This window comes from Anabrus simplex, chromosome 6 (assembly GCF_040414725.1).
Source record: "Anabrus simplex isolate iqAnaSimp1 chromosome 6, ASM4041472v1, whole genome shotgun sequence".
Taxonomy (NCBI): Eukaryota; Metazoa; Arthropoda; class Insecta; order Orthoptera; family Tettigoniidae; genus Anabrus; species Anabrus simplex.
In genome coordinates, this window is record NC_090270.1 from 156,242,910 (window position 1) to 156,263,083 (window position 20,174).

The 20,174-nt window shown below is 39.6% G+C and overlaps 1 protein-coding gene across 3 annotated transcripts in view; it reads left to right on the plus strand.

Annotated features, from left to right (window-relative positions):
* The window catches only part of LOC136876235 (activating signal cointegrator 1 complex subunit 2), a 308,530-nt gene that overhangs the window by 129,102 nt on the left and 159,254 nt on the right, over positions 1–20,174 (plus strand). For all 3 annotated transcript variants that reach the window (XM_067150011.2, XM_067150012.2, XM_067150013.2), the window contains 2 exons: positions 11,987–12,142; positions 19,637–19,757. In XM_067150011.2, coding sequence (XP_067006112.2) covers positions 11,987–12,142; positions 19,637–19,757 — 277 coding nt within the window. The remainder of the gene's footprint in view (positions 1–11,986; positions 12,143–19,636; positions 19,758–20,174) is intronic.

Consider the following 20,174-nt stretch of genomic DNA (forward strand, 5'->3'; position numbering starts at 1 on the left):
GCCTTCCAGGAAATAAAAAGATCTATTTGTGACGCTCCAAGTCTGCATACAAGCTGGGAGGTCTGCTTGCAGACGGATGCAAGTGACATTGGTCTTGGGGCTGTACTGCTCCACGAGAGAGGAGGAGGATTCAAGGATATAAGGATATAATTGAGTATGCCAGTAGGAAACTTTCTGCCCCTGAGAGAAACTATTGTACAGTCAAGAAGGAGGCATTAGCGGTTTTATGGACTGTCAGGAAGTTCAGAGGATATCTGGAAGGAAGGAAGGAAGGAAGGAAGGAAGTTCAGACTCTTTACAGACAACTTTTCACTTCAGTGGTTGAACCGAGTTTCTGGAACTAAGTCAAAACTGATGCGATGGGCCTTTGACCCTTGCCTATTTTGACTTCGAAATTTGTCATGTTCGACCATAGCCACTCAAGCTGCTGACAGTCTATCAAGGAATCCTGAGGACAGACAGGCCGTCATGTTTTGTCCCGAAATATAACAGAATGGCATCCTGGATCAGCAAACGCGGCACTAATTTTCGATCTCTCCCAGCTCAGTTTAAGATGTGCTACAAGAACTTCTGGTTCGAAGATGATTTACTTAAATATACTTTCCACCTGCCTGGATCTTCTCCCATCATCGTCATTCCAAGGTCGCAAATTGCGAGGATTTTGGGAAAATGCCATGATAATCCAGACGCTGGTCATCCTGGTCAAGAAGAAACCTATTCTTCAATTCGGCGACGTTTCTTCCGAGTACACATGCATCAGGTCATCAAGAACTACGTCCAAGCCTGTGCAGTCTTTGCTCGCACTAATGCGAACATCCAGAAGGTGAGTACCAGCATGAGGGGACGTCGACCACATCAGCCTTGGAAGGTTCTCACCCTTGACCTTACGGGACCCTACCCTTGGACATCTCGGGGAAAGACGGGCATCCTTGTGGTGACTGATCTATTCACCAGATGGGTGGAAGCATTCGCCATCTCTGAAGCTACATCAGGACGTATTGTACAACTCTTCAGAACGGAAGTCTGCAGTCGGTCTGGGTATCCCCAGTGTCTACTCACGGACAATGGCAGTCATTTCACCTCGATACAGTAGTTGGAAGCTCTATTGGAGTGGGGAATTGAACACTGGACTGCACCGATCTACCATCCACAGGCGAATCCCACCGAACGGAGAAACCAGGAGGTAAGGAAAATGATTCGCATTCACTCGGTCGACAGAGAACATACGAAATGGGACCAACACCTACAAGAGTCCCTTCTGGCCATCAGACAGCGGGTTAACGGCATCTCGTGTTTCTCACCTGCAGAACTTTTCCTTGGGCGTCCAATGAAGAGAACTGGCGACTGGGACATTATCCATGGACAAAGAGAGGAACCAGAGGATCCTATACATGGCATGCGCGGAACCAGCAGCAGATTCAACAGGTGCACCGCCAAGCCGAAGAGCATTCAAGGAGAGAAGCCGAGAACAACGATGCACCGGAGGAAGGGGAGTTCAGACCTGGAACACTAGTTCTTCATTCAAAACCATCTCCTCAGCAACAAGCTTCAGAAGTACTACACTGAGACGGCCCCAATGTGGCTCGGACCTTTCGAGGTGGATAAGAAGTTGGGAAATGATGTGTATCTCCTGAAGACTACACCACCGACGAAGGTGCATACGTCGGAATTGATCGCGTTACCTCGACCCGTACAAGAAGACGGAGAGACTGAGTAGTCGACACACTCTACGGGGCCCCTGAAGAATGCAACTTCATGGAGGATCAACACACACCGATACCTACCTTGGAGGATAAGAGAGATGAAGACATAGATAAAAGGACACCTAAATATAATTTAAGACCTAAGAGTAAGGAATGAACAGGATAGATATTGAAGGTTTTGGGGGGGGGATAATTGTCGTAGATATGACATCCTAACTGTTGTAAAACCTTCTTTTATTAAATGTTACATATGACTAATACATGGTTTCCCTGTATATATGTATTTTAAATTTGTATAACCTCAAATACGTATTGTGTATTAAGTTTAACCTCAAAATCTATATAGTTGAAAGCCGTAGAAAACTCTATAATGTTCGTATATTAGGTGTATTCTGCTATAAATTGGTACATATGAAGGGTTCTGGAAACTTACTGTAAGGTTTATTATCCAGATACATGTAGCGACATTATGAATGTTGGAGAGATTTCCATGTGTATTGGTAAACAGTAATCGAAAGTTCGAACCGGATCCATTACTGGAGTACTCAATTTGACTAGCTGGTCGATCGATGTTTCGAGTGTGTTCCATTTAGAGTGTTGTAAAAACCCTTCCAGAAATCGATAATTCTAGACGGTATATCGAGCAGTCAGTCAGTGAGTGAGTCAGTTCAAGAGAGTGTGTGTTATAGTGAGCGAGTCAGTGTTGTTGATATCTGTACTTGTCAGAATCGACTTCAGGGTACTTCACTATTTAGTGTTGTAGTCTCACTTGCTATTGTATGTAATTGTGTATTGTGACTTACAGTGACAATAAAGTAGTTTACACAAGGAAGTGAACGTGTTCTCGTGTGATATTTATTCACGTCAAATAAAATCGCATTTGAGAGCAATAACTGATTGCCCTTTTCAAAAGTTGGCAGGTATGGCTTTGGTGGTCACCCATGTTTCTGCTACATGTCAGGATTGGTACAAAGTAGATTTAGAAAGTGGGGTTACTTGCATTCCAGTTGCACATGATTATTCCACCCCAGTCCTCTGACACTTTGGAAGAACCCTTCTGCTAATCGTCACTGCCTCCAATGGCTGATCAATTCACTTTCTCGCGTCGTTTTTCATTCCTGTCCTTTCTTGTGTAACTGCTGCTGTCTTGCTTTTCCCTTTACTATTTTCATTCCCCAATCCTTAATTCTCTTACTCCACACATTAATTTGGTCCTGTGTTCATTCCTCATGTCACCCATCTGTACTACATCATTGGCAACTAGCTATGTCATGTTTATTTTCTTCTGTAATCTATGTTTTGATCCCCCTTCTAGGGACACCAGACCTTGACGTCGGTATGGGGGGGGCCTCTATACTCGTTGATTCCAAGGGCTATGCCAGCTCAGCGTTATCCATGCTGGATTAGCCTCTGGAATAGAGCCAGACTAACAAGGTGTACCCCGAGTTGCCCAAGAGGTTTCTATGGGTTTTTCCTTCATATCTCTTTCTTCTTTTTCTATTATAACCTGCTAAATTTTCTCTTATTGTCTAGCCACTCTCTCTGAATCAGATAGTGTGATAGTTTTCTGTGAAAAAGAGAGAGAGAGAGAGAGATTTTTTTTTTCATCACCCAGTTACAAGTTTTGTGTTGTGTCATGGTGCGCTGATGAATAGCTACTGGGCGAGTACCTGTTAGCGGCCCAGGTACTGGATGCCCTCTAGAGAGTGAAACCTTACCTCGGCATGTGGGGCTAAGATTTAATTCCCTGGCTACTGGTGGGACCGAAAACGGATCCTGAGAATTTTAATTTTGAGTCTAAGAATGCCACCCTTCAAGAATCGTCATTAAAGAGTACTGATAGAAAAAGAAAATAATTCAATCGCCTTGAGCTCTCGAAGTGAGAAGTAGGTGTAGACTGCCTGCCTCGATTCCTGGTTTCATCCAGGGTTGATGGACAGAGTTTTCTCCAAGAAAGTCTCTCTCTTGAGTAGTAATGCAGTGGAAAACAATGTTGATGGCGAATTTGTCGTGATGCACAAACCGCTTGGTGGTAGGGTATTCATTAAAACTACTACAGTGCAGCATAGTCAGTGGCTTTTCGAAGCTAGGTTGTTTGGACCAGTGTCTGTTAAGATTGGGAAGCATAAGTCCCTGAACTCTGTTAAGGGAGTCATCTTCACAGGGAATTACTCAAAGCATCAGATGAAGACCTCATCCAGAGCCTTGCACTTCAGGGAGTTTCTGACGTTAGACAACTCGGGGCATGTTGGTACAAACTTTCAAGACACAGAAGCTATCACCTAAACCTTCAATTCTGAAACTCCGCCCTACTGTTCAGTGCTACAATTGTTAGAGATTTGGCCACACTGCATTGTGTTGCTAGGGCTCAGCAACATGGGACATGTGGAAATTAGGAGCAGGCCAGTATGGAATACACACCACCACCTACGTGTGTAAATTGCACAGGTGCATCGGTCACCTTCCTGGACAACATTTGGCATGTACTGCTCACCACGGCGTCTCCATACACGTTGACATACATCACGCCATGTCAGGTGAAATCTGGACTCGTCTGTTAACAACACAGGTCTCCATTGGCAAAGTTGCCAGTTGACGTGGGTACAGGCACACACAAGGTGAACGGCTCGATGTTGCTGCGTGAAATGGGGCACTCGAACAGGAAGTCTGGGTCATAAGGACACTTCTCTTAACCCGTTCCTTACTCTCTGGTCAGACACCGTGACTCCAGTGACCCTCCTGAGGTCTTCTTGCAGTTTACTGGCAATTGCTGAACGGCGCCGTAACACACAGATGGTCAGATATCGGTCATCCTGTGGGGTTGTCATGTGTCCACGACCTTGTCCCACCCTCCTTGTGAGCTGGCCTGTCTCATTGTAGCGATTTCACAAGCGGTGAGTAACTGACGGAGAGACATTGAGATCCACAGCAACACTACGAAAAGTCCATCCTTCCTGCACCGAAGTGACAGCCCTTGCGACTTGAACCTCTTTAAGATGTCTCATGGGATGTGCTGGTTGATGCACAACGTGCTCAAATGACCACAGTAGTCTGTGTACCTTACGATGACACACAGGTGCACCGCTATTCTCTTTGTTTTGAGGGGTCACCTGACAGTTTAATGCATGGCTACGCCTACAGATGGAGTATAACTTCGATTTTCCTGTTACCTCCATTACATATCTATCACTGATCTAAATATTATATAAAATAATGGGAACTATTCATTGAAGCGTGTCGAAGAAAATCAGTTTTGACATACCCTGAGTAGCTAAGGTCTCACGGTATGCTGTACGACCATTGGACCCTCATCTGCCAAATTAACGTTCACATACCAGACGTTACAAAACATGTTCCCCTACATTTTTTGAACTGTGTAGTTGGTCCGTTATTGGACAGTATAAATTTTCCAACTAACTCCGTAGTTGTCAGCGATTTGCCCCAGTGTGCTAATTTGGGCTCATCAGTTGGTAAATAGCACACCTACTGAGCCGCATGGCTAATGCATATCGTGCATGCGTGGGCTACTTGGAGGCAGTGCCAATGCGCTATGAGAGACTTCGTCTCATTTTTAAAAGTAGATGCCTGCCTCGCCATCAGATGGTATTGATGTTGATTCCCATAGGGAATCCAAAATATTTGTCCCAAATGAGTACATTTATAATACCAATATATTTAGTACGTTAATGGACATTATAAATTTTCCAACTAACTTATCGTGGTTGCCAGTGTTTTACTGAAATGAATGAATGAATGAATGAATGAATGAATGAATGAATGAATGTTGCTTCAAATTACTCGTGATTTAAGTTTAAAATATCTTGTCTCACAGGAACAGATGAGGACTTTCTGAAGAAAAAATCAAATATTCAAGATGATTATCTCTGCAGGTGTTTTCCAGGACATGTTGTTTGAAATTCAGTCTAGTAATATAGTATCTTGATACCATTTTCCAAGTTTATTAGGAGGCTGACCTAACGAGGGAGAAATCCAGGAAACGTACATATTAAGGTCTCCTACCATGACAGTGTTATCTTTGGAATGAATGCCTTTAAGCACAGATGAAAGAAAAGTTTCAGAATAGTTAAGAAAGTGCAACCCGATAAAGACAAAAACAGGAATGATAATAACAACCCATTAATAGCACAAAGTGAGCACAAGAAGCAAAACTACTTTCCATTGAGCAGCAGCAGCAGCAGCAGCAGCATTAAATACACTAGCGTGGAGGGCACAGAACAAAGAAGAAAGGCTAGGATCATAACTAACTACTTGAGGTGTTGCCAGGTCAATATTTCTAACTACTAAATGAAAGCAAAATTAAATTTCAGTAAATTGAACTTTACTTAAAAAATAGGAAAAATTAAAAAAAAATTGTTGAATGAAAACTGAAGAATAAATAAATGAATTTTAAATAACCTCTTTGAATTATGGATTAAAATCAATTTAAAAAATAAAACTATGAGTGCGCACTCTGATAACAACGTAAAATAATTTTTATATTGTAATAAATCAGTAAATAGAAGAACATATACCCCATAAAAGAAAAAAAAAATTCATATTATTTAATTCATTAAAGTAAGAGACAAATGTCTATTTTTAAAATAATTGCAATCGTGAAAACACACTCACATTACAAACTACAGAAACTCTTAGAATACAGAGAACGTAGCAAGACTGCAGCTTGCATTAGAATCAGTAAATGACAAATGTTAAAACAGATCCGTGCTTCAGAAAATAAATCTCACTAAACTGAAATTTGTTTCCAGACCCTGTACACAAGGATTTCAATCATCCCAGAAACACGGAATCACACAGAATATTAAAGGCAACGATAGCCAATCAAATATTCTACACGTAAATAATTAAAAGAACACAAGAGAGAATAGCACGACCCCCCCCCCAAAAAAAATCCCAAATTGTTTACACATTACGAAGGGAAACACAATTAAAATTCCACACGATAAAGCCTGCAGCTTCCCAAAACTAAGCCAACATCCGACTAACAACCGGCGTGGCCCACACAAAATTAGCGTACCGGAGATAAGATAAAGGAATCACATGCAATAATGAAAGAAAAGAAAGAAAACACGAACGCGAATAGTCTGAGGAGGGTAAACGTAAGTATCTTTAGAAATGGGAGAAACAAATTTCAGTTTCCTACAACCACGATATTACAATAATAATGTATAGTATTTTGAATTTAACATTTCCTCCAACAAAATATTAATAGAGGATTTAAATGCTGGTCATTAAATTTTAATTTTGGGAGGCCCTGGAAAACGGTAATGCCCGAATAAGACCAGAAATAAACCATCCCATTACATAATTAAACAATGATCCATTACGAAAACAATACTAGCACACAACATCTTTCCAAACATTGATAACAGTGCAATAGATACCACAAATATCAACCAAGAAAAGTAGAAGGAAATCCACCAACTAAATTAATAATAATAATAACTTTAAGAAACAGAAAAAGGTATCACAACAATAATCTCAGTTAAATAAAATGAATGGAATAATTTGCCTCTCATCCGCGCATATACCAAGTTCCAGAATTACTCCATGATTAATTATAATTTGGATATAGAATTTAACAAAAATCTCGTTAGGTTACATTTTAATAGTTTGAAAATACAATTGAATCGTGCAGTCGAGTAAGGGACTAAGTCAGATTTTGCTACTTTTCAGGAGAGCAAAAAAACTGATTTTCTTCGACACGCTTCAATGAATAGTTCCCATTATTTTATATAATATTTAGATCAGTGATAGATATGTAATGGAGGTAACAGGAAAATGTTCAAGAAAAATTTATAAATTTTATGACCGTTTAAACTTTTTTGACTTAGTTCCTTTCTCCAATAATACCGAAAAAAATTTGGAGTTTGGGAATAAATCTCTCATACAAACTACACCAACCTTTGTTATATATTAAACATAGCTTAATGCAATACATAAGCACTGTTTACAGTTTATCCAACAGAAAAAAACAGGGAAAACAAATACAAATGACCTTGAAGCGCCAAATAACTACAGTATTACAACCGAGACTACTAACCTAAGGGGAATTCATTGGCTGCGAAATAATGTCCAAATAAAATGCCAAAGCATCCTCATTCGCAACATATTTCAACAGTTTACGCAAGTCCTTTATTTTCTCAGCTTTTATTGGAACCCCACCCTCTGGATATGCTGCCATTGGTTGCAAGGAAAATGTGCAAAAGTTATCTTTCCCAAGATGAAATGTATGTTTCACAATGCTGTTTATGAAGGGAAGTGCTACAATAACTCCTGGTTTCTCTGCCCTATATCTGTATTCTTTAAACGAAGAAGGAGAAAATGCAATCTTTCCAGCACGAGGAGTATTCTTTGTCGATGTTTCAGCTGATACAGTCACTTTTTTAAAAAACTCCTGCAACCTCTTGTCAAAATTAAATACTGCACTTGAGTCTACTAACTTAACTGTAACATTTGCTTTGCTGTTTACAATAATTGCCATATACTCTTCGATAGTATAAACTCTGTCTACTTTTTTAATGTTTTTCTTAAATAGCCCAAAGTCCCTGTCGCATGGTAGGAATGAATGACCCCTCTCGGGAAAGTACTGTCTAATCTCCTTAAATCGATTTGAAGCTGCCAGGCCTACCATTAGTCTTATGACCGTATGGTTCTTATTTTGGCCTGGAGAACCATCAGAGAAAACGTGTAACTGGTCAACATTTTCTGACACAAATTCGTCTCTATAATCTTTCAGGAAAGAAGCAACTTCATTCGCACCCTTCTTTCCTTGGCCTTCATGATACATATACACAACACACTTGTCCGTTGCAAGATCATGAATACAAAACACATTCACCCACAACTGTCTCATGTAAAACACTTCTTGCACCGGTATGTGTGGCAGGGGCAGATTTTGCATAAAGTCAAAGGCAAGGCCTGTCACTTTGTCATTTGTTCTGCATAGTGTTGCAACTTCTTTCAAAGACCTGTAGAATTTCCTGCTTCTTCTTTTATGAACATCATATTCAGCCTGAGCTGCACGCTTTGCTGATTCACAAATATGTGGACTCCTAAGTTTAGCTGTGAACTCCTCACACTTGCTGCAGACATCGATCTGTGGTCGTCCGAATCGGTAGTTGTAATTCTCAACAAAATAAGTCCTGTAGAAGCTGTACTTGACTCCACACTCCGGGTATTTTGTGACGAACATGTTGTGCATTTCTTTAATAGTTAAGCGGGCATCTAAGTAATGCACTTCTTTCCCTCCGTAATGAGTCCGTTTCAGAGGGAATGATTGAATATGATCGGATATCAGTTTAGTGACATCTTCCGGTATCTTTCTGGTATTTGGATTGGTTCCTCTCTTGTCCCTGGGAATTTCTCCATGAAGAAGAAGCATTGTGATACGGAATTCTCTTTTCTGAGTGACGCCATGCATGCTCATAAAAGCTGAACGACATACCTTCTTTCTATTGTTGCCATCCATAACAAAGTAAGTAAAACTTGCTGCTCGCTGCTTTGAATTTTCATTCCTCGGTCTTCTGGTCTTAATTTCATTCTTCTCGATGAGGCGCTGCAAGTGTAAATCTTGTGCATCCTTACTAGGAAGTTGAAGAAACTTGGAAAGAAAGGACATGCGAGCCTCTTCGTTTATAATCTCAAAGCACTTCTTTCTGCATCTAGAAGAATAACATATTATTAATACTAAGTATAAATCTGTACCATACGTATTGTTATCTAAAACAAGAGTTGAAAGTTTGGTTGCATGTTAGAATATTATTTACTAAACAATCCCTAGTAATATTTCTCAAGCTCCTTACTTACCTGCAGTCAGAACCGGTTTCTTTGCCTTCCACAACTCTCCCACGTTTATTCACATATGCCAGTCCTCTGAGTCTTGCGTGTTTCAGAACACTATGTTTATGGCCCTCAGGCTGTGCCTTCCTTTTCGGAGTCATATTCTCAAACGTAATACATACATCACTTTGTCATCCACCGAGATACAAACTGAAATACTGTACACTATAACCCACCATGTACCGTACGATTTCTGTTTCCCTCCAGTATGTTGTCCTTTGTGTTGTACCAACGCCGTAAATTGAAATATCCCCTGATATACCTACATCGCATGCAACATGCGGCAAAGAATGGAACTAAGTCATGAATAGCAAGTGGTGAAGAAACGCACTAAGTCATCGACTTAGTGCGTTTCTTCACAATATGCCTGATGTCCATCCACTGTTTCTCCCACAAGGAGAAGGCTGACTTATTTCTTTCCTTTACCAAACGATAGGGCTTGGTTATGTGAGGTAAATGAGGCAATAAAATGAAAATGGCCGATTTTGACTTAGTTCCTTACTCGACTGCACGATTCAATTTATATCATTAAAATGTCCAATGCAGAAGAAATTCCAGTTTAATTTAATGAATAGACGGTGGCCGACATGTCCATAAGCTATAGGCCGAACTTCAATTACGGTTGCGAAACAGACACGAAATAATACTCGCAGCGTTGCCTAAATTCGCCACAAAATTAATGTCACTTATAGCGTGTTACACACATTCTTCTTCTCCAAATAATCCGGCAGTAGAACAGCCTCGAAACAATTAAGATGATACTAGTACTTGCATCTTTGGGTGTCGAGTTTAATATAATCCAATAGTTACGTAGTTACTCATTCCACAACACAAAAACGAAAGAACGATGAATAGAAACTACATTAGATATATAATTATGCTATAACTAAGGCCAACGGCCTAATTCCATGGTTATTAGCCTGGAGAATCGGACTCCATTCCACCAACTTTCACTCAAGTCTTGTACACAACAACTTCTCCAAATGCGTCCATCATGGCGCTCAGCCGGGAACAGACTGGCTTCCAGCAAGCGAGAAGCACAGCGCTCATTTCAAAGCAGTAGACTGGGTGCGCGCGCATTTCAACTAGTTTATTGGGTGAATCAGAAATTTCGAAGCTACCTACGTAACAATAGCAAAATATGCATTTTAAATAGGCACAGTTCAGGCACATAAATTAAAGGCAATTCAAACAATGGCCGAGAATGGTAGATAAAGTCCCCACACACACAAATACATATGTCCAACAAATAAGGGTAGCGTAAATTCTTCTCTCAAGAAGAACAAGGTAGTTGATAGAAAATGCAAGTAGATATTTTATGTTATGAAATCTAAATTCAATCTGTGCACTTTATTGTCGCCATAAGACCTATCTGTGTCAGTGCAATGCAAAAATTTTAAATAAGTTTCACAGTCATTAATTAGGTTGGAACGTAGTGTTGGATACCATTTGGATTTGATGGCGATTAAAACACCTCCGCCATGGGATCCACTTCCACGGTCAGCTCTGAATAAAGCAAACTCCTTGGAGTGTGGGATTTCAGAGGCTAATACAAAAAATGTCAACCAACCAGCTTTCACTTACGGCAACGATGTCGGTAGCTGTTTTTTTCTTGAAAATGTATTTCACAGTTGCTTATCTTATATTTTAAGGACATGATATTTGTTTATCACCTGACGAGAGTTAAGTGTTCATAAGAAAGCTGATGGGAAACTGCTTGTATGACAGCGTAGTTTCGACAAATCCTGGTTCGATGTTGGGACCGTTGGTAAACAAGATAGATTAACCATCGACAAGGATGGAAAATAGAACTTACGGACAGTAGTCGACTACTCTCCTGCCATTGTGTGGGTGAGGTAATTTTTTTGCGTACTTCCAAGCTGATCACTCAGTGACAGTAGAACAGGCCAGTCCCATAGTATGAGTATTTTGCTGAAATGAATGAATGTTGCTTCAAATTACTCGTGATTTAAGTTTAAAATATCTTGTCTCACAGAACAGATGAGGACTTGCTGAAAGAAAAAGCAAATATTCAAGATGATTATCTCTGCAGGTGTTTTCCAGGACATGTTGTTTGAAATTCAGTCTAGTAATATAGTATCTTGATACCATTTGCCAAGTTTATTAGAAGCACACAAACTCAGAATTTCACCATTATATCATCTCAGATTACCATCACGCTGATGAAGGATATTCTTCTTCTACTTTTCCTTCTTCAGTTGCATTCTTGTTCTCTGAATATTGTTTGTATGCTGATCAAGTTGCTGTTATGTAATTGCTGTTGTTCTGTATGTGAGAAATGTTTCTCTTTCTTTTTTTTTCTCCCAGAGACAGCATAATTCCATTCGAAATTCAAGCTAATGTGGACAACTTACGTGTATAAGCCTTTTTACTTTCTTTTTTTTTTTTTTTTTTTTTTTCAGAGACAACCTAAGTCCAGCAGAAGTGAAAGCTATTGTGGACGACTATGTAAGTGTACTGTCAGACTGCTTGGGAGACAAGCGGTTTGTGCGGGACTACCATAAAAAATATCCTCTAGACCAAGATCTTGATATGCTTGCACAGTTATGTCCTGAGATGTATCCTTTGATGGTGTACTATTTGTACATAGGTAACAGGACAGAGAGGCAGAGGTTATACATTTCAGTGTGAAATTAAATAGGTACCTGGAATTTCACCAATCATGTAAATATATATTTCTATTAATTACTGTATTCACACGGAGTGAGTATGTAAATATTTGGTTACTTCTTCAGTTAGAAATCGCTTGAGGAGCCATTTTGTCTAAAAGTATGGACACTAAGTTAATCTTCTTTAAGTTTTATGTTCCATCATAAATGGACTTTTCTCTTTTTGATACATGTATAGAGAACTGAAAGAAAATGATCAGTCCTTTGAAGATGAAAACCGTTGGTGCAGAAATTTTCCTTCGTCACAAAATTTGTGTACGACTGTTTGCCCATCACTAGAGCCCAGATTTCTATGCAAAGTGCATGTTTATTCCTACACTTGTAAATGTAAACAAAGGTAATGCTTCGCAAGATACGTTTGGATAACCATTTTTAACTTTGTTTGATAATGCTTATAAATGTTTTTGCTTGCTTATTTTATGATTTAATTAAACTACCTTATCTTACCCAAAACTGTCATTTGGAAAGTGCATATTTCAATCCTAGGCATCATTTATCTTAGTAACTTTTATTCCATTTGTCCGCTTATGTCGAATGTGTAAATATTCAAAAGAAAAACTAAGGCTCGATATGAGTAATAAAAGAGGAAGCCCCATGATGTTGTGAAATATTACTGTGTAGTTAAAATTAGGAAAGGATTCTCTGCCGCACCAAGTTTCTCTTGCAATTAAGCTGTTCAGTTGGGTATCGATATGTTGTCACATGCTGGACAAATCGCCAAGTTCTACTGTAAGCTGTTAGGCCACCCCGCTGCTACTTGCAGTGTGTTAGTAGGACATCACATGTTACTTTAACAAGGCGAGTGCCGTGCGGTTAGAAGCGCGCAGCTGTGAGCTTGAATCCGGGAGATAGTGGGTTCAAATCCCAGTGTTGGCAGTCCTGAAGATGGTTTTCCATGGTTTCCCATTCTCACACCAGGCAAATGTTGGAGCCGAACCTTAATTAAGGCCACGGTCGCTTCCTTCCAACTCCTAGGCCTTTCCTTTCCCATCGTCGCCATAAGACTAATCTGTGTCAGTGTGATGTACGTAAAGCCACTAGCAAATATTAAAAAAACCAAAGTGAGTGTGATCAGTGCTGCAGTTAAGTTATGGAATGCCACCCACGAAAGCCTTTCACTCAGCTTTGTTATGCAAATATGTAAATGACATAATATTTTTAGTGATGATGGCAAATTATTATTCTCTTTGATTAGTGGAAAAAAGTATTTTCTTCAAAGAAAAATGATGATGTGCAGCATATTAATACAACACAGCATATGCAGGGGGCTGAGAAGAAATCTTGTATTAAATCAGGTAATGTAGGTAAATAATCAAGTTCAAGTGATACATCTTCCAAAGACTTGTGTTTAACATTAGGAAGTTTTGACATTCCATTATGGAAATTGAATAATTTGTAGCTTCAGTCATTTTTAGAAAAATACACAAACAAAAGGGTGTGTGACAAATCTACCTTGTGCAAAAACTCTCTGCCATAGTATTTTGAAGTTGAAATTTGTAATATTCGGTAATAAATTGACGAACGGAGAAATGTGGATTTCTATAGGTCAGATACAATTCTGTCAGGTTAAGAACATCCTGCTACCATATGCAACAGCAGACGGTACTACCTGTGACTGTCTGGCCCAGGGTTGGGTGGCCGTTACCAAATCTGACAAACTAAGGGAGAACCAAGAGGATTTCATCCTTAGAGGGCTTGTTGAAGCCTTTGTGTAGGAAATGACACGCAAATTCAGCAGGAAGCTGCTGCCTTACAGATGTTGCAGGGGACTGCTAAAGGCTAAGGGAGATAACCTTGACAGAAAATTTCTGTAACGTTAGGCGTAGCAAATCAGATGGAGAGTAACCGCTACCACTTTCAACACTTATATGAGCCTTGGATGCAAACAAAGTACTCGGAGCAGACAACAGCACTCACAGACCCACACCAGGTATGATGGCTTACAGCCTGATGCTATCAGAGGCCCTTGCAATTGTGCAGCAACTTCAGAGAAGACAGTACACTCGAAGAGGGACAGTCAGTGTACTGAGTTTGACCTGGAATTGAGGAAAGTTAGTGGACATCATGGAAAGAAGGAAAATATCAATCCTAAGACTGTGAAACTAAATGGAAAGATAAAGGGAAAGAGTAGTTTATGAAGAACTGTACTCTCTACTGGAATGGCAACAACAGAGAGATGAGAAGTGGAATAGGATTGATATCGGAAAAAGAGTTAAATGGTAGTACATAGACCCAGTACATCAATTAGAGAATTATAAAAGCAACAGTTCATCTAGGGAAAGAGGAGCTGACACTGGTGCAAGTGTATGCCCTTCAGTCGGGTTGCACTCAAGATGAAAAGAGCAAGTTTCTGGATTACCTTGAAGAGACCATCAGTGAAGAGAGGGCAGTCATCATCAGGGACCTCAATGCACAGCTCAGGTCAAACAGGAATGGCTATGAGAAGGTTATGGGACCACATGGTCATAGGAGAAGGAATTCAGAAGGGGAACATCTTCTAGACTTCTGCATAAGAAACTGTTTGATAGTAAAATGTTGGTTCAAGAAACATCATCGGTAAATCACGGGATTACCCGATACAGCTGGGATGGATAGAGAGCAAGACTTCATTGACTCTCATTACAGATAAAGAAAGAAGTAGAATTTTGGCTGATGTGAAGGTGATTACAAGTGAGAACCTCAATAGCGACTACTGGTTATTATACTCCGCACGGCTGTACTTCTAAATTGACGTTTTGGCAGATTTTGGCTCTGTCTGGTGGTTATGTGTTGAAGCAAAGACATCCAACCAATCCCAATCTGCCATTCATATCAATTTATATCGGCAGAGCACGATCTCGAAACCCAGTTGCCAACTCTAATATTTACATTCGCCATGTGGTTAACCTATCTCGCTCAGCGTGTATGGTGTTCGGTATGCTTCGCGATCTTTTGCATTTTACTTCAGTAATTAGTGTGTTTTTCATATTGTTGGAGGGTTCTAGTGACTCTGAGATCGGTGGAGTGTTCCCTATGTAGGCCGTAAGCTCCTTCCTGTGTCAGCTATTGGTGGTGAGTGATGTTTTATTTCCTCATTCTCTTTTATTCTTAATAATATATTCTCTTATTAGTGTCAGATGTTGTTAGTAAGTGTAGACTTTGTGAATTTGTTTTCAATCCATATTCATTAGTTTTTCTGAGTAGGGTATTACATTTTACAAGGGCTGTTTACTGCGGTCGTATTGCATCAGCTGTTCTTGCGGGCGTAGCGCGCTGGCAACAGAGGAAAGGCGATGCTCATTTGTTTTGCGAAACTTCAATTTAGAAGTAAGGCCATGCAGACTTCAGTAGCAGATCAGAAAGACGATGTTATACCAATATTGACAAGCAGGAAATGACCTAAGATTAAGGGGTGGGAACTACAAGAGATAGGAAAGAGGGACTATCAGGATCTTTAAGAGGACAACTGCCTATAGGAGAAGTGGAGAGTGGTGAGGTTGAATGGGCGAGACTTAAAACCACCTTGATAAAAGAAGCAATTGAGGATTATGGGAAGACAAGTATAAGAGTAAGGAAAAAAGAGAAACCTTGGTAGAATGAAAGAAGAACTTCGATAAAGGAAAGGAACATAGCACAAGAAGAACAAGATAGAGAGAAATCCAAGTCAGAACAAGTAAGGGGTGAGGGAAAAGTCAGAGACCTCAAGCCAGTTTATGGGGACAAGAAACTGAGAGGAGAAGTGGTGGGAGGACTTTACTAAAAAAGCTGGAGGAAGATAGCAGAGGCAATATGAAACTGTTGTCCAGAGTGACCAAAAAACAAAAGGAATTCAGTTGAAAACATTGAGGATACCAATGGAAACGTGGCCAGGAAAGAAGAGGACATCAGAGAGATTCTGAGGAATCATTTTGATCACCTATTGAACGGTATGGAAGCAGATCAGGGAACAAAAGAACCAGCTGTTGAAATCTATACAGAGGAACCTCCCCATTACCTGGACAGAAACAGAATCAGCCCTTAAGAAAATGCCACAAGGGAAATCTATGATTAAAAGCAGTAGGAGTCCAGGGTTTAAAGTGTCTACACAGGGTGTTTAGTGCAGTTTGGAAGGATGACAAGCTACCTGCTGATTGGAGCATTGGAGCAAGGTTGTCATTGGCCCCCTGTTAAAGAAAATGCTCCAACTACCAGGGAATAACTCTTTTCACATGGGGTTAAGATTCTTGAGCAAATCTTAAGAGAGCAGATTGAGAGTCATGTTAGAGCCACAATTAGAATGGAAACAGTATGGTTTCAGGCCTAATAGGTCCAAAAACAGACCTGATCTTCAGTGTCCTTATGTTAATGGAGAAATATTGGGGAAAAGGCACAGATCTGTTCATGGTTTTCCTTGATATTGAGAAGGTATATGACAGCATTCCAAGAGAGAAGATACGGGAATGACTGAGAAAAAGGAATGTGCTGGAGGGACTGGTGAGGAAAGTTCAGATGCTGTATTAACACTGTACAAGCTGTGTGCCAATGGGTGATTGACATTCTTCTGGTTCCAGACCAAAAGTGGAGTCCAGGAAGGTTGTGCACTATCCCTATTATTGTTTATCACCATCTTGGATGACAGTGAAAAATATCAAGAAAGCCTAAATGCAATGGCGTTCGCTGATGATGATATTATCTGGGGAGAACTGAAGAACAGCTACAGTTGGGACTCTATGAATGTAAGGTTAAGTTCTAGGAATTCAATCTCACGATAAGCGAACTGAAAGCAGTAGTGATGGCAATAAACAGAGAGGGACAACCAGCAAACATCGTGCTAGGAAGCCATCCACTGGAAAGTGTGGAAAACGTTACACGCCTCAGCTGTGTAATTTCTTGAGACACACTAGACACAAAGGAGGTGGCAGATAGTGTGAAGAGTTCTCACTTTTACCAGCAAGTACGAATATTTCTTTGGGATCCCAAAATACCAACAAAATCAAAGTTGGTGGTGATCAGTCAGTATTTCATACCAATCTTAACCAGTGGTATCATAACCTGCACCCTCACTAAGAAAAACTTAAGCTGAGTGGCTAAGATGGTAGAGGCGCTAGCCTTCTGACCCCAACTTGGCGGGTTTGATTCTGGCTCAGTCGTGTAGTATTTGAAGGTGCTCAAATACGTCAGCCTCATATCGTAGATTACCTAGCATGTAGAAAACCTCCAGCAGAACTGAATTCCGACACCTCAGCATCTCCGAAAACTGTAAAAGTAGTTAAGAGAGACGTAAAGCAAATAGCAGCATTATTATTATTATTATTATTATTATTATTATTAGACAAACACATTAAATTTACAGGCATCTAAAATGAAGTTCCTGACGAGCACAAGTCAAAAAGCAAAACTGGACAAGTGAAGGAATGACATGGTTAGAAAGAAAGCTGGGATTGAGACATCATTGTTAAATCGGGTCAGCCTGTCCAGATTGAGGTGGTTCGGGCATTTAGTGAGGTTGGAGACGACGGACATTGCAGCTTGTAGAGGGACACTAGAGGACATCATTAACAACAGAATGTATCTCAATAAGACAGAGTGGAAGAGGCTCGCCAGCAATACTCAGGGTACTGGAACTGTAAAATGACGATAGAAGAAACCACATATGCAGCAAAACAGTGAGTGTATATGCTGTAGTTAGTGCTACGAAAGTAGCTAGCAGATCATTACTTCGTAATATACAAATATTTGACTGAGTAAATCATTCCACTGTTGCAAAACATTTTTTTCACGAAGGGGTATAATATGACATGTATTGTTACTTCTCGGTGATGCTGCTCCACGTATTGTTAAAGCAGGAGCTGGATTAAAAGTTCTTCACCTTAAATTAGTTTACCTGATGTGCCTTTCACACGGTTTACATCGTGTTGCTGAAACTGTTAGAAGCAAGCATAAAGACATGGATCGTCTTCGGCGTGAAGAGAGTGTTAACTAGAATTTAGAAATTGCGTGAACTGCTTCCTCCTACTTGTGTGCCTTATCAGCCGGTTTTAACTTGATGGGTTTTTTTAGGTATACTATGCGGAACATTTCAATGCATGAAAATAGTTTTGTATTCCTTAAATGCAGAAAATGCTGCCAGCGTTGCCACAGCCCAGGAATGGTTTACTCAAATCAGTAGGCCCTACCCAAGAAAATTTCGAGTGCATCCATAACAGTTCCTCTAAATTACGTATTATAAAACACAGATGGAGGCTTGAAATATTTCCTTGCTTCTCTGAAAGACTCAATTTCAGTAATATTGTCTTCAGAAACTCACAGCATTGCATAAAAATAATGCATTTGTTTAACTCAGTTAGGTATTATTGATAAATCAGGTTTAGAAAACACTGTGTAAGCTTTCTGGTTGAAGAAAAAGTTATTGAAAAGAAATTTACTGAAGAAGAACTATGGTGCTATTCACATGTGCGTGTGACATCATGCAATGTCAAAAGAACATTTTCACTATACAGATAGTTTTTCACTGACAGATGGAGGAGGTTTACCCCAGGAAATCTCAGAATCTCCTTTCTTTTTAATCTTTTAAATCAGGTAAAAGTAAATACAAATAATATCAGATTTTTTTTTTATTTTGATGCTTTTTTTTTTTATTTTTCTGGTTTCTTTACTTGCTTTTTATTATTTTGATGCTTTTTTTTCATTTTTCTGGTTTCTTTACTTGCTTATTTAACGTTTTATTGTGCTTATAAATCTGGGCCTTTCCCATCACACTCTAATTGTAGAATAAAAGACGTAAGAAGAAGTGTTTTGTCTGATGCAGTGCAAAATAACTCTGGATAGTTCTTCCATACTTATTATAAATGCTGCAAGACTGATAGAATCTAATTCTACTTCATGTCAGGCTGTTTACCTGCACCAGGCCTCTCTGGAGGCCATACGCTATTATTATTATTATTATTATTATTATTATTATTATTATTATTATTATTATTATTATTATTATTATTAATACATCTGCTTTGTACCAGTTGAAAGGACTTGTAAATTTGTTCGCATATCAGACTACCAGCTCTGATTACTCACTTCTTTTTGAGATGGCTTGTCTCCAGAAAATAGACCTGTATCTGTAATAGACAGCAAATTCCATATTTTCTTACAATTTTATTTGAAAGGATAATTTGTTTAATTTTATGAATATTTCATGATGAACATTCCCAGCAATTTCATAATTATGCTGTGATTTTGAAAAAACTATTAATGTTGATAATTTGCAAATGTATTAGACTCTGAATTTTTTTTAATGTTTAGTGTATAAAATTAGGTTTTACTGTAAATCATTCATTTATATCATGAATAACATAGCTTTACACCACTGGCCATCTTCTCCATAGCTGCCACCTCATTTGTTCTATTGTGTATTCCTTAACTACCCACAAGGGATAAACTGAAGAGCGATTACTTATTGGAAGCTGCTCTCGCATGCTTTGATACACCGCCTATCAGGAAGAAATCTGAGAGAGAGAGGGCAGCTATTAGACCTGTGTCACCACCTTCTCAGGTATAGATCTATTTTTAGTGAAGTGTTCTTTCATAAATATTTGAGTGGAAAATGTAACATACAGGTATTAATGCAAGTCGGGAAACTGATTGAAAGCCTTAATTTATCAGGTGCCAATTTGATTGATGGAGCGCATAACTAAGATAATGATGTATTGCATTTATTAATCTTCCTCTACAACCTTTGTCTATCTAGGAAAAATAAAGTAGCTTTGAGTCTGGTCACTGCTCGACGGCGGGAGGATTTTGAATATTTAAGTGATGGTTTGAAGGTTTAGGGCAGGCACGTCACGGTCAAGCGTGCACCAGGCGAGATGCATGTGGGGTGTCTTTACTTCCGTGCGGTCTCAGCTGGCACACGCTGATTGGAACAGAGAAATTCGAAGGAGATCCATTAGGAGTGAACAGTATTCCTTCA